At 40.6% G+C, this 15,760-nt stretch overlaps 1 protein-coding gene across 1 annotated transcript; it reads left to right on the top strand.

Annotated features, from left to right (window-relative positions):
* The first annotated feature begins 2,812 nt into the window (after nucleotides 1-2,812).
* tatdn2 (TatD DNase domain containing 2) lies at nucleotides 2,813-9,459 on the top strand. The gene is made up of 7 exons (XM_083770453.1): nucleotides 2,813-2,895; nucleotides 4,406-4,715; nucleotides 4,822-5,319; nucleotides 6,053-7,108; nucleotides 8,093-8,220; nucleotides 8,525-8,708; nucleotides 9,118-9,459. The coding sequence occupies exons 2-7, from the start codon at nucleotides 4,416-4,418 to the stop codon at nucleotides 9,256-9,258; spliced, it is 2,307 nt and encodes a 768-aa protein (XP_083626579.1). The 5' UTR covers nucleotides 2,813-2,895; nucleotides 4,406-4,415; the 3' UTR covers nucleotides 9,259-9,459.
* Nucleotides 9,460-15,760: the final 6,301 nt, after the last annotated feature.

The raw sequence follows: 15,760 nt of genomic DNA, 5'->3' as shown, positions 1-15,760 counted from the left end.
CGTCTTCTTCCCCCCCTAGGCCATGGTACTACCACTGAGACTCCTGCTAATGACTTGATCCCTTCCATGGGGCAAGGTATTCTCACTTAATACTGTATCAAATTTCCACTACATTAAACTTTGACATATGATTGTGTCTAGGGTGACCAGATCCAAACTGTTCAAATGAGGTACATAAGTATTGCTTTTGTGTGACGGTTCAACCATAGGCTTAATATTACCTATTATTTTGTTATTAAACCCCTCTGGTGTCTCACATTTTGTTATAAAATGGGTCAACATGGGTGGTATGGCCAACTTGGTAGCTGGTACTGTATGGTGTAGCCTAGTATAGGGGATATTTATCATGTTATTATTATTATTTTTTTAAGATATTTTTTTGCGGCTTACGCCTTTATTGATTTTTTAAGGGATAGAAAGTAGGCTGACAGGAAACGGGAGAGAGATGGGGGGATGACATGCGGTAAAGGCCGTGTCGGGTCCGGGAGTCGAACCCGCGGCAAACCGCGACTGGATCACCAGTCCGGTGCCCAGACCGTTACGCTACGGCCTGGGCCTATCATGTTATTTTAACAGGCTTAAAAACATCTTGCATTAAAAGAGACAGTGAGAGAGCTTTACAACAGAAAGCCAACTATTAGGGGACTAACTATTAGGGCGTTTGAGCCTGCCAGTCACAATGTGGGACTAGCCTGGTTAATAAACCAGACCGAATCAGCCGTTGGTCTGGCTTATTAGCCAGGCTAATGTGGGACAGGGTCTCAATTTGTGGGATGCCTCATTATGCCTGAAAAGTCTTGGAAAAGAGGGACTTTCCCACACAAATGGGGGACATCTGGTCACCCTAACTGTGTCGCAAGTAAATAACTGATCTACAAGCTCACAACGAGGCCTTTTTTTCTTTTCTTTTTTGCAGCTATGTGCCAAACCCCTCTAAGAGTTAGCTCCTCATCTCAAAATATGCCTCAGTACAGGAATGAATACAATGACCGTGCCAGGATGGACTTCTGCTATTGGCTTATGGAGAAGAAAGCCCCAAAATGTGAGCATCACATCAATATCTTCAGTGTTCATTTAGCTTGAGCCTGAGTGCTGACGGGCCCATTTTAAAACTCTCAGTTAAATGAATGCCAATAGTTTGTGAAGCATGCAAATTCACTCCCTTCAAGGACCCCTGGGGGTCCCCGGACCCCACTTTGAGAACCACTGCTCTACTACCAGACAAAGATAAAGCTTCAGCTTGTGCTGATTGGCTGCTGCCGTATAATGTAAGATACAGCAGCTATCTTATCTATCTACAGCAGGATATGTCAAGACGTGTATTATTCTAAGTCTGGTTATCTATAAGTCTGGTTATCTATAGGATGGATGTATTCTTCTTCTAATTACTATCATATAGGTGAGGTGACTGATATACTGGCGTTTACTTTTCAGGTCATGCGTCCACCTTTGGAAGCTACAAGACATGTCTAGGATTACCAAGACTCTGAGAACAAAGTGGTGAAATATTTGCAGATTGAATTGTATCAGTGCTTGTCAGTACTTTTACAATATCATAGACTATTTATTCATGGAACACCTGGAGGATGTGAAACCCTATGACCTTAGTTTTCACCACTGTAGCAGGACAAATGGGACATAAAACATCTAGGAGCTCCGAGCTATAGGCCTACAGACTGACTGCCACTGCCTTCCTTCTGTTTCTTTTTCACATCATATTAGGCTATCCTTTTCTTACAGAGAGTTGGCTTTTCTATGGAAAGTGGTTATTGAATAGCATTACCAATTCTCAATATGGTTGTTGTATCTGCATGGAAATACACCATTGCTCAATCAATGCTTCCAAAGGAAAAAATCCCAATGATTCAGTCCTTACAGGCTTACACTGTCTGACCCTGACGTAACACAACACTGCCATCTAGTGGTTTACGTGGATTAAAACTTTCATGTAAAAGTGAGTTCGTTATCAAACGTCTGTTATATTGCTTTGAATTCTGTATTTCAATGTGCCTTGTGCCATGTTTGCTATACCCCATTCGTAATCAAATATCTAAATTCGTAGACCTTTTCCCCTGTTAAATTTCCATGTGGGATGATTGATTAATTGAAGTATTTATTAACAGATTGGAGAATTACAGTATATTTCAAGCACAACTCCAAAACTGTTAACTGTGGGCGACACCATACATCATTACACTTGTTTACAATAGGGTTCACCATGTTAAATTCATCATAACATTTAGAGACGTAAAAATATACACTTCTAGCCAAAAACAGGAAATCATTCATAGAGGAGGTAAAAAAACATATAGGAGAAAAGGGGGTGGGTGGGGGATTCAGATTTTACGGGGGGCAGTTTCGAATAGCAGCCGTCCATATAGGTGCCCTTTGAGAGCGGTTTTGAAGGGATTCGCATGTCTTAATTGATTGAAATATTTATTAACAGTTTGCAGATCGAATTACAGTACATTTCAACTCAAGCACAACTCCAATTAAAGACTGTTAACTTAACTGTGAGTGGACGACCCAATAAAGCATTACACTTAATTGTTTACAAGAGGGTCCACCTTGTTCAATTCATCAAAACATTTAGAGACGTACAAATATCAAATAGACACTTCTATATAGCCAAAGAACAGAGCAGGAATTCATCATTAATTAATGGCAATGTCTAAGTAATAATTAAACATGATGGGCAGGCCCCACCCTGGCTTTTAATTAACAACAACAACAACAACAACAACGGTTTCGACTTTCGACTGTACAGTAAGGTTTCGATTCTGGGTCACGTGCGCGTTGTCTACTCTTCAGTAACCTGACATAGGAACGTGGAAGCAGCAGCTCGTTGTGGAGAAGCGTCTTGTCGTTGTGACTGGAGTCACTGGACTGCAGAAGGTAAGAACTTAAGTAATAGAAGTTATCACACTCTATGCATTTCAAACCTGTTGAATGTAAATGCATAGTGTGATATTACTGATATGGGATATAGTATTCCACATAAAGACAAATTAAGTTTCATTCAATGCCAAGATGCAGACGGTTCCCATTTAACTAGTAAACATATCCTCACTAAGAATAATGCCTCTATATGGCACATTTTGGTGTGCCTGAAAATGAACATTTCGAGGGTCCGTTTTGGGCATACGATGAAGCCTGCCCTGGAGCCAGGAGCTTATTTTTTTAACTCGAGAGTCGAGAGTTAACCTCACCAGGCTGAGGCTTTCCACCTCGGAGGACTTTAGGAACTAGTTAGTGCGCAACCCGGACCTTCCTGAGTGCAACACGTATGCATACCTGGCCGCTAAATGGCACTGAGACACGCAAGTAACATTATTCTACTCTAGTTGTCATTATTTTACACAATTGAGCTACCATTTTCACGCAAGAGCTTAATTGTTGTAACTTAATATCTTCATCATGGGTTCATGATATAAACCATGCAGCCAAAGTCTCCTAAACTGTAGAGCAGTTGCTGGTGTTAACTTTTCAACTAGACTATTTAGATAGAATAAGAATATAGTAATATAATATCCATATATTCCCTTAGTCACAAGCAACTCTTAGATTCTATGATTAATATCTGGAATCTGGAGTTGCCATTACCAACCTTTGACAACCCATACAAAGTACAAACAAGTCCAAGTCCTATCTGATTGCAGTATTAACTCACCAACATTGCAGCTGTATGGAAAATTTGAATTATCCTCTATCTGCAAAGTTTTTGTTTCATAAAAATCCACCATAGACTGTTGTTATGAGCTACTTTCTGTCAATAAATTATGTGAAGGTGAAGTGTTGAAGTTTGGAAGCGCTTGTTGGAAATTGCGTTATTGAAAACAAATGCTTCCAAACTCCAACGCAATCACCTGCATGGAATGTAATAATTTATTGACAGAAAGTCAGAAAGTTGCTCATAGCATGTCTATGGTGGATGTTCATGAAACAAAAACAGGTAGAGATAGAAAGTTGTACCGAAAGCTCGAATTATCCTCTTGTTGCCTGTATGGGTCTGTCAAGGATTTGGTATTGCAACTATTAGACTCCTGATATTAAAAATTGAATCTTAGGGCCGATTCATACTCCTATTTAGAGCCGAATAAAAGTCGGTTCGGCGCTGTAAAGCCTACAATTTGACGTCATTTGAGGTTCGGGGGGGCGGGTACCGTTCTAAAGTCGGCTCTTCGGTGCTACTGAAAATTTCTGACGAGCCGAAATCATTTCGGCACTACAGCGCCGAAACAGCGGTAAAATAGGAGTATGAATCGGCCCTAAGAGTTGCTTGCGGCTAACATTCCCTGATGTCAGGGAGCCTCAGGACTCAGAGCTGTTGTGGTGATTTTCATTTTGATAGGTCTCACAGACTTGCACACTGATTTTCTTTTTCTTTCTTGACCTTTTTCTTTAGGATTTGTAACATGGATAGTAACAGAAAGAGGGTGAAGATTGAGTGGAAATGCACAACAATCAGCTCTTCCAATCGTCAGAGGAGTGATGATGTCCCCTGTACACCTAGTCCTACTCGCTGGAGTAGCTCATCCCACTCCCAACCTTCCCCTGGACTTAATGAGTCTACAGGATCTGTTACCCTCGGAGAACTCAGCCTAGGCACACCCAAGCGAAAGTCAGAGAATCTGGGTGAGGATAGCACGTCCTCACGTAAAATCAAACTAAAGAAGCTCTCCAGAAAACATTTTAGAGCACTCAGTCCTTCCGAGGTAAATATGCACACCATATACTTTTTCCACCAAAGATCAGTTCTGTTAATTGTGTTCTTTCAAGTTAAATATTCCATTAGTCACTTGGTATCAAAACTCTTGTCAGGGAGCATCTATGGACGACACATCCAGGCGAGAGTCCACGGAGACTTCAGAAGTATCTCCTACAACGCCTACATCTCATCATTTCATATCGAAGAAGACGACCCGGACACCAGAAGATGGATCAAAGGCCATCTACTTGAGAGCCTTGACTGCAGCCATTGGCCAAGGAGGGAAAGCACGGCATCGTACTGCTATCCCCAGCACCAGGGGCACCAGGAGCAGTCCTCCTCTCTCTAAGGTAGCTTCACAGCTGAGCTCCTCGCCGGTGGTGGCAGAGGTGTCTATTTCAGAGGAAGATAAGCTGAGCTCCTCGCCGGTGGTGGCAGAGGTGTCTATTTCAGAGGCAGATGACAGCGAAGTCTTGAGAAGCTTACCCCAACCTGACAGTGAATCTGAGGATGGCACAACTGTCGACGGATGTGGTTGTTCATTCGCCCCGCTGATGTTCGAGGACACAGGAAGTGAAGATGACAGAGCAGTCCTTAAAACGGACACACGGGTATGTTGAATGTTCCACTTCCACCTAATGCCTTGTAAGCTTTTGGATATTTAGCCCACAGACTGACTCATATACTTGACATTTTCCTTTGAAATTGTATTCCATTCATTTGAGTAAAAACAAAAACTTTCAGTCTCTTGAAACTTTGCATCTATTCCACTACATCTCGGGATCCAAATATTGTACTTTTACTCCACTACATTTGAGAACTTTAGTTAGTAGTTACTCTGTAGATTTTGATTATTGTTACAACATACATTAACCTCTTCAGCCCTATATACATTTTGGCCATTTGAAAATAGCCGATCTATAAGCTCACAATTCGTAAGTAAAAAAAAATTAGTACTTTTTCCACCACTGGTTGCAGCTCAATTGGTGGGGCCCCACAATTATTCAATTATCAATGATTTAATCATCAGCATGTAGTGCAGCTCTAGACAGACAATAAAATGGTATTACAAAACGGTATTACAAAACAGTACATTACAACCACCTACTAAATGTAGTACTGTATACACAGAAAAAAGGGGAAATCAACAGGTAACTGCATCATACAAACATTAAAAAAAAAAAAGTAAATACCTATGGCTAATAAAAAGTAGGGCTCTGTTATGATGTTGATTAAAATGTCTAGGCATGGGATAACTATGCATGTCAATATTTCACTACTGAAATGATACAAGTTGCTATCATTCCATATCAATTTGAGTACCTTCTATGATTTGTGTCTCAGAGGGTGGTGCTGAAAGGAGAGGATTCACCTGAATGGTCTGAATGGTCTGATGATGAGGGCCGTGTGTTAACGAAGACCTTCTCCCAAGACGAATCTTCCAGCCCAAAGGAAAATAAAAAGCCTGAAGTCTCCTGTTATCCTGTCCCCTCTGTGACGCATACCCAGAACCACTACACAAACAGCTGGAACCACAGCAGTTCTCCGGTGATTACAAAGGGGATTCAAAGATCCTCTCTCTCCACTTCATCTTCTGAATGGTCTACAGTTGACACCCAGGCAACAACTGATGGCTCAAGTTTGCTCTCCCCAAACTCAAGGAGGACAGTCTCTATTACAAAGAAATCTCCAAAGACACCCGTGCCCACTCATACTCCCAAAAGTGACCCGTTCAAGTTACCCAGGACTGACGGGGAGGGATCCACCAGAATTAGTGACTCCTCACTGGACCCGTTTGCTTTACCTGTTTACGAAAATAGAGCACGACCATCTACATCAACAACCCCTACTTTATGCAGCAATCAATTTTCTCCCCTTTACACATACTCGGACTCCAGTGCATGCAGGTACTCCGATAGTGTTCGTAGCATGCTGCACCCCTCCAACCCTTCCTATAACACTGGAAATCCTAAAAGAAGAATGTCTGATGGCTCGGAGCCAATTTGGCTCAGTGATCTCTCCCAGGGCCCTACAGATCAGATTGGTTTCATAGACACACATTGTCACCTGGACATGCTGTACGGCAAACTAGACTTCCACGGGACCTTTAGCCGTTTCCGCAGTATGCACCAGAGCAGCTTTCCTGCAGAGTTCCACGGGTGCATTGCAGACTTCTGCAACCCACGAATCATGGTAAAAGATGCATTGTGGGAAGGGTTTCTTGCCGAGGACTTGGTCTGGGGGGCATTTGGGTGCCACCCCCATTTTTCCAAGGACTATTCAGACATCCATGAGCGCAGTATACTCATGGCTATGCGACATCCTAAAGCTGTGGCATTTGGAGAGATTGGCCTGGACTACTCCCACAAAAACTCCACCGACTCCTCCGTGCAAAAAGTGGTAAGATCTTAAATTGGCTAAAGCTCAGATAACTTGCTGTTGCGCTTATTGACAAATAGAATTTAATAGCCATAATAAAAGTAATTTATAATCTGTTCTCACATTGTAGGATGGGACTATATAAAAATGTCACGATTATTGTGGCAAAGATATTTGCTATTTACGAATACAATATTGAAAAATATACTATTTTTGGCAAAGATTTTTTGTAGAGAGTGAAAAAAAGACTCAAGTTCTTTACAGGTTTTACCTAGCTCTGATCATAGCTCTAATGCCTTCATTAGAGCTCTGCTACTCTTCTCTTCCTGGCTTGCATGACACGCAGACCAGCCTCTCCTCTGTTGTGGAAATAAAAATAACGTTTTACCTACTCACCAATAAAAAAGGTGGCTTGTGTTATTAGAAAGCCTACTTTCCTTAGTGGACGCACTCTGAGCCCCCCACCACACGTATAAAATGCACTTTCTGGCCAAAAAGTAAATTTGATACGTGTGGTGGGGGGCTCAGTGAGTAGGTGAAACGTTATTTTTATTTTCGTAACAGAGGAGAGGCTGGTCTGCGTTTCATGCAAGCCAGGAAGAGAACGGTCCCATAGCCTTAATGCAACGGCAGCAAAGGGCATTAGGGTTATGGACCAGAGCTAGGTTTTACTGGGCACCATTCCATTTCGGGTTCATGAACCGGTCGGGAGCGGATGATATCGCTACGTCATGTTGTAATATTGTTTTGTAGTCTGCAATCTTCCGGAACTTCCTTTTCCCTTAAACCGATTTTTCTCAATAAAAGCTACAGGCTATGAGAGGAGGACAATTTCACCATAAATTAAAATCTCCACGATATGATTATTGTTATTTTGAGTGTTTTTTTATCACGATAAACGATAATAACGTTTATTTCCCCATCCTTAATCTGTTTTGGCTGCCTGATATGCCATATATTTGACATTCTGTTGGTCTTGTCCTGTTGTTTTGGTGCCCCCTGAAGGTGTTTGAGCGGCAGCTGCGTCTGGCCGTGGCCATGCAGAAACCTCTGGTCATCCACTGTAGGGATGCAGATGATGACCTGCTGGAGATCATGAAGAAGTGTGTTCCGCACGACTACAAAATTCACAGGTTGTGTGTTCTTGTTGTGGTTTAGCACTGGGGGAGGGTTAATTAATAAGAGAAGGCAACATTTAGTTGCCTTTAGTTTTTCTTTGCGCATCACTTTTGTTCACTGCAGCTTCCTTCACCCATGAGCACAAAATGATTAAATTATATTGATAATTGACTTCAATACCTCTTGGTTTTACATTGTTCTCTTTTTTTAATAAAAAATCCCAGTGAATGCCCAGAGAAATCTAATTACAGCACTAGTTATTTCATTCATCTGTTGAATGCTTACAGTATTTCTCTGTCTCTTTTCTGCTTACTGCAGGCACTGTTTCACTAACAGTTATCCAGTGATTGAACCCTTCCTGACGGAGTTCCCCAACCTGTGTGTGGGCTTCACGGCCCTCATCACCTACCGGGGAGCCGCAGAGGCACGAGATTCTGTCCGCAAGATCCCTCTCAACCGAATCCTGGTGGAGACAGACGCACCTTATTTCCTGCCAAGACAGGTACAAACATCAAACAACATTTTCAATTAAAACATTATTCATTTGACTTTATTGTATTTATTTAAAAGCTGCACTATGCTTTCCTCTTCTACACTGGATTTTAAGAGGATTTTACTAGAGCCTGCGTCCTTGCTCAGGGGATAAATTGAATATTGACCATCAGGTCAAAATTTGTGTCAGATCCTGTGTCAAAATCTAAATGTCTCAATAGAAGAGCAGGGAGACAAAACAAACATTTGTGTCGATTCGTTGTGATTTTAAATTTAGATACCGTTATATATTTTTAAAAGGAAACTTTATAGTTGCAGCCCTAATCCTTTGTTCTATCATGCATACTTTGTTGTACGGCAAAGAGTATAAATATATCTGGCTTTACTCAGTCATTCTCCCGTTGCTTCCTTTCCTGTAGGTTAGTAAAAATGTGTGTCGGTTCGCCCACCCTGGAATGGCTATCCACACGTTGCGTGAGATCAGTCTGCTAAAAGGAGAGGACTTTGACACAGTGTTGACCACCATCCGACGCAACACTACTCAGCTGTATGGATTGTGACAATGGCAGCACACAAGCCAGTGTGGAACGTACTGCAAACTAAAGAGAAATTAGACCTTTACAAATGGTCCTTGCCAGTTTGTCACAGGAAGGATGTCCAATGTTCAGATGGACAATTTAAAAAGAGTAATATCTCTTTTCAGAACTGATTTCTTTACAAACCTAACTGGGCATTGTTTTCTTTAGCTAAATCGGCTCATTAATTATTAAGATTGATCATTTATTTTTTGGTTGCTGTGTTGTGTTTTGATGAGTTTTGTTTATGGATGTTGTCTTGCTTGACGTTTTTAAAGAACACACACATAAACATACTTTCCTTTCATGTCTTATCTGTGTGATGTGTGTATTCTTTGGCTCAGGAACAATGCACTACATTTGTAAAGTAGGTCCTTCCTTCAAAAAGATATTAGGCAGTCATCTGAGTTTCATATTGCTTATTCATTACTCTGACCATGTAATAAATACTGTGCATGAATAGACGCTAGAATATTCTGCACTATTAGAAACATCTGTACAGTTGAAAGTATATCAAATATTGTCTGTAGTGCAGAGTAGTGACAGTCACTTTATTTGTGATTTGGGGTAAAGCAAGATCCACTGCAATATCTTGTGAAGAAGTTTCCATGAGATGGCTGCATTAGCATATTTATTTTAGTACAAAATGTACTTTGGCTTGGTGTTTTTATTTGAATTAATGTCTTCCATGAACTTCCATCTAATCAATGTATGAAGATTGGTGCATGGGCTACATTCTTACACATGTCTGAATCAGGATCCATATTTACTTTATTACTAATCAAAGCCTGTTTCAGAGAGGCCTTAAATTTGGTTGAACACTGGACACATTTTTCAGATTTTTAGCAGCGGTTTTCCGAAAAATGTGTCCAGTGTGCAACCACTTTAAAAGGTCAGAAAACACAAATTTCTGGATTTACACAAAAACAATACTATCACTGACTACACGGAAAGCTTCTGTCACATCAGCTACAACTGACCAATATCTAAACAAACAAGCAGAGTAAGAAGTCTAGTCAATAAACAACTAAGTAAATAGTAACATAAGAGTGCAGAGAGAACAAAATAGTCATGCATTCACTAGGTGACCTACCTACTCGAAGTTCCATGATTTCAATCTTATGCTCAGACTTGACTATAGAACAATTCTATACAACTACAGTAGGTGGCGGTAATGCTCCATGAAACAATAATCCAACAATAATAGAAGAAGAAACTGCACTACAGAAGGCTCCGTCTTTTGAGCTAATTTAGAACTTCCTGTCTGAGAGCTAGCTAATTTAAGACATCCGGTTGCCTTCAGAATAAAATAAGGTTATTTAATTAATTATTACATTACATTATTAGTATTATTATTACATTACAGTTATTGTAAAGACACACATTATGTTTCTGTGTAAAAATAAGTAATTAAATAACATCAAAAAGTTATCTAAATGGATAAATGCTATTCACTGGAGTGAATATTCTATTATATTCTAAAAACGACTTATAAATCCTAAAGCCTTGTTTATACTTAACTGTGCAACGGTCCTATGCTGGACAATAGCAGATATGCAAACTCACAGCACATCTCATTCAATACACTGAACTTGCAGATCTGCCATTTTTGAACACACTATAAAGTTAACCATTTATCATGCTGCTCTACGTGGCACTGCATTCTGTGACATTAAACCAAATGGCATTTTCCACTCTATGACACTACTGTTCTACATTTTTGTCTAATAAAATAGGCTATTAATTTAATCAATCAAACTGCATTAACTAACAGAGATACTACTAACCAAGCTATCCATGTCAACATGCTCTATAGGAGTCTCAATAACAGGTATAAGTAACGTTTAATGTTTAGTAATTTTTAATGTAGCAGAAGAGGCCATTCATTTAACAGAGTTTTGCACAATTTTAACATCCCAGATCGATTGAAATATGAATCTACTGTGCTGTGCTACACCATGATATATTAAGAGTACAATAACATTCCATTGTGAATAAAAACGTATTAACCACAGTGTAATGCTAAAGGTTTCATCACAGGGCTGTCTGCTTCATGTAATATCATTAAAAGTGTTGTTGGTGACAGACTGACAGTTATATGAGTTGGAAGCATTAAGACCCATTTTAACCCCCAATGGCTTCCTTTCTGACAAATAACGTTATTGTAAAAGATTCACGCGTTCATATGTAGCTATTTTGCATTTACATTTTTATGAGAAGCGGGTGGGACCAAGGGACCCGGATGTAACGTAGAAGGACTACAATATGACTACAATAAATTCACTGTTAAATCTCGCGGGCGTGGCCTCACACCGGAAGGAAGTGCCGCCGTCCTCAAATACGGAAGAGACGCGTGGAGGTCGGCTTGGTCAGTGTTTGTTTGGAAGTGCCACGTCACCATCTTCCGGGTCCGTCTTCGGAGCAAGTAAGTGATTAAATGTTATTTAATACTTAACGCTGTTGTTGTTTTTGTGTTCAAACGTCTATCACTTGAAGTTACTTGTTATGATGTTTATATATGATGTTTGTACGAAACCGTAAAACAGTGTTTCAGTAGCCGAATGGTTTAACTGTTGAAGGTTTATAAACAACGGGCCCGTCGATGACCGAGTGTTTTTCCTTCTTACCAAAACAAACACAATTGTTTTTCCATCTAGTCGAGGTCCATTATTCATTAAGTATTTGAGCCACGGACCACCATGTTACATTTATAGACTCACATTAGAAATGAGCGAGTTATGATTAAAAGAACGTATAAGACGTATGATCTTGGCTCTTTGCTCTTTAACACACGACACAGACGGCTAGCTAACTAGGCTAGCTAGCTTCTAGCCTGCTGTTTGTTGGTGAAAGACTCCAAGCTGGGAAGTGTATTTCAGCGAGTAGCTATACGTGGTTTTGTTTATTTTCTGTAAAGTATAACCATCGCTGCTACTCGCTGAAATACACTTCCCAGCTTGGAGTAAATAAACAAAACCACGTATAGCTACTCGCTGAAATACACTTCCCAACTTGGAGTCTTTCACCAACAAACAGGCTAGAAGCTAGCTAGCCTAGTTAGCTAGCCGTCTGTGTCGCTCATTTCTTGCTCATTTAAAAAAAGGTTATATACTATGTAAACTATGAAATGCAGGCTTTCATTTGGTATATAGAACGTTTGTGTAGGCCGTCTCTATGAAACGGTATCAATTGAAAAGGAAATGTCGGGAAATCGCTTTATTTTTTCCCTCGCGCACCCAGCGCCAAGATCACGCGTCGTGTAGGCCGTCTCTACGAAACGGTATCAATTGACTAATGATCATTATGACTTGCTGTTTGCTGTATCTGTTTTTTTTAAATAGCAAAATACTGGGTCAATTGTCTGACTTTGATTGCTTAAAGTAGACCTGCATAAAATTCTGTACTGCAGCTATTTACAACCAGGTAGTGTATAAGTTAAATTGAATTGTTGTACTTTCAAAAGGGTTTATTGGGGCACCTAAGGTGTTAGATCTCATTCTTCTGCCCTTTGTTTCATTGCACACATGTTAAAGCATTGGTCTAAAACTACATAGCCTATATCCATTGAAAACTCTGTTAGCCTACTAGTTACTTTTTAGATTGTATTATTACAAAATATACACTAAACAACTTCAGTCCTATATTTCTTTACTTTAACTTACTTTTACTTTAACCTAGTGGGGGAGTGGTTAGTGGGTGGGGGAGTGATTATGCAAGAAATTAGGGTTGTGGACAGACAAGTATCTATTGTCACACCCATTCAAGTGGTGCTAAAATTTCAGGATTCTTTGCATGGCTTATTCTCTGCTTTGGGGTTTCTGTTTCAACAAGTTTTAGATGGTCATATCTCCTTCAATTATTGTCCAATTTCATTGAATGATACATCATATGAAAGCTTACATTCTGTACTTTAATAATTTACTGTAATCTGTAAAAATCGAGTTGAGGCATATTCTGCTGGCACTGGTCACAGATTCTAAACACAACAAGTAACTTAAAAAGTGATAACATGTTTGAGCCACGGACCACCATTTCACATTAATAGACTCTCACAATGGTGGTCAGTGGCTCAAATGGGTCTGAGAGACTAGATGGCGTCAAATGTTGGTCCGTGGTTCAAACGCTGAATAAATAATCGACTAGAGGTGAGAAGAGTATTGTTTGGTAGGTAAAGGACACACATTCTGTGAAAATTGGCGCGAAGCAACAAACATTCTTTGAAATTGGTGGGAAACGATCCCGGGCACTCATGTTAACAAAGCTCAGTCACTAACCACTATGCTACAATCAGCATTATATAATTAAAGGATCAAAAGTAGCAATCTTCTACATTCTCTAATTGTGTAGTTTTTTGGAAATTAAGCAGATGCTTAACAACAATTGAACTATTGAGAGTGTAAAGATCTACTTTTGGGGTCAATTTAGCCTGACCTAAGCAGAGACATTTCTGGCCTAGATGGGAGGGTCGCGTCTCAGAAAAGTGCGCACCCTGATTGGATCTCATCGATCTGTCCGTCACCCCCGGCCCCTCCTCTCCCCCCTAGTGCAGCGCTACGTCACATCATTTAGAGCGACGCCTACGCGGAAGGGTTGACTCCCACTTTTAGACTGGTTCAGCCCACGGCTTTTTCCAGGCTTTCATCTTTCGCGCAGACGAAATGAAAGCCTGGGTATCGAGGCTAGGGTCAATTTGGTTACCTAAATTAAATTGCTCTGTATTGTGACAGTAATCATTGCTATAGAGTGTGTGTTCAGTAACAGTGTTAAATAGCTCTATAGTGTGACAGAAATCATTGCTATAGTGTGTGTTCAGTAACAGTGTTAAATAGATATTGTGACAGTAATCATTGCTATAGTGTGTGTTCAGTAACAGTGTTAAATAGCTCTATATTGTGACAGTAATCATTGCTATAGTGTTTGTTCAGTAACAGAGGTCTCCCGGTCTCTCCAGCTTTTTGTTAACCCATTCTGACCGGGCACCCATTTTGGTGTCGGCATCATGTTATGCTTTAGCTATTGAAAAATAGCAGATCTACAAGCTCATATCGCGCCACCGAGTGGCGCGATACGAGCTTGTAGGTCTGCTATTTTTGAAAAATCGAAGAACGACTGACATTTTTTAAATCTGATCTCAGGTCAGAATGGGTTAATAATGAAACTGTCAGGATGTAATAGATTTTTTTTTAATCTGATCTCAGGTCAGAATGGGTTAAACACAGTCCCATAGTCACAGTACCTCCCATTCACTCCCACTCAGTCCCATTCACTCCCATTCACTTTTATTCACTCCCATTCAGTCACATAGTAACAGTACATCCCATTCAGTCCCATTCACTCCCATAGTATCAGTCCCATAGTAACAATACCTCCCATTCACTCCCATCCACTCCCATAGTATCAGTAACTCCCATTATCTTGCAACACAGCAGCCAAGTATATGCAGAACACGTATACACGCATTTGACATAACACAAACAACAAGACAATTTACATACATAAAGACATGAAGACAAGAGCAATATCCACCGCTTTGATTATCCTGTGGCTACTACAACTCCTGATTAAACCCTTTTCTATTTATTAAAGAGCTGGAGAGACAGGAATATTCCTGTTACTGAACACACACTATAGCAATTATTACTGTCAGTGTCACAATAACTTTGTACTTTTGCTACTGATGTTTGTGTGCAACATTTGAGCTGGTGTCAAGTCACCTTAATTCAAGTGATAGATTATATACAGGGGCATGCCATATGGTCTACCTGCACAGCCTTTGTGATTACTGGTAGATCACGATGTACCTTTTGGGCACCCCTGCAATACAGGATTCCTGTCCAGAATTGTTTTTTATTAAATATAGAGGGTTTAAGTGTAGGGTTTGTCATGTTGGTGTTCTCTATAACTTTTCGTCCTGGGCATGACGTTAAACTGTCCAGTGTAACTCCAAGTTACATGGGGTGGGTATGGTTTGAGAGTTTGTGATGCTCAGTTCTTTTTTTGCGTCTCGGTTCCTCAGGTGGAAGCTGCATAGTTGGGTTTTTGATGGGTTGGGTTTCAAGTGGCTGGTCGTTTGTTTAGATATTGAAAAGGAGGGGGGCGAGCGCGCTACCTTGTGGGAGGCCGTTCTTTTCGGCTTTCCATTTACTCCTCTGGTCATTTAACTGAACATAGAAGCGCCTGTTGTTGAGGAGGCTTTTCCTGACCATTGTGCGGTGTTGGACAGTGTCGTAGGCAGCAGAGAGATCTCTGAATGCTGCTCCAGTTATTTGTTTCCCCTCAAACCCATCCTCAATGTGTTGGGTGAGGTTGAGCTCTGTCCAGCACAGGAGCGGCTGGGACGGAAACCAGCTTGGTCTTTAGTCAGCTTGGTATCTATGAGTGGCAACAAGGCGTTGGAGTAGCAGCTTCTCATATAGCCTTGTAGGTGATGCAGAGAGAAATGGGTTGGTAGCTCTTTGTGGATAATGGGTCTATGCCATGTTTAGGG

This window comes from Protomyctophum parallelum (genome assembly GCF_964188405.1).
Source record: "Protomyctophum parallelum genome assembly, chromosome: 8".
NCBI classification, from domain to species: Eukaryota; Metazoa; Chordata; class Actinopteri; order Myctophiformes; family Myctophidae; genus Protomyctophum; species Protomyctophum parallelum.
The sequence above is the reverse complement of the archived record's forward strand: the minus strand, read 5'-3'. Positions and strand labels throughout refer to the sequence as shown.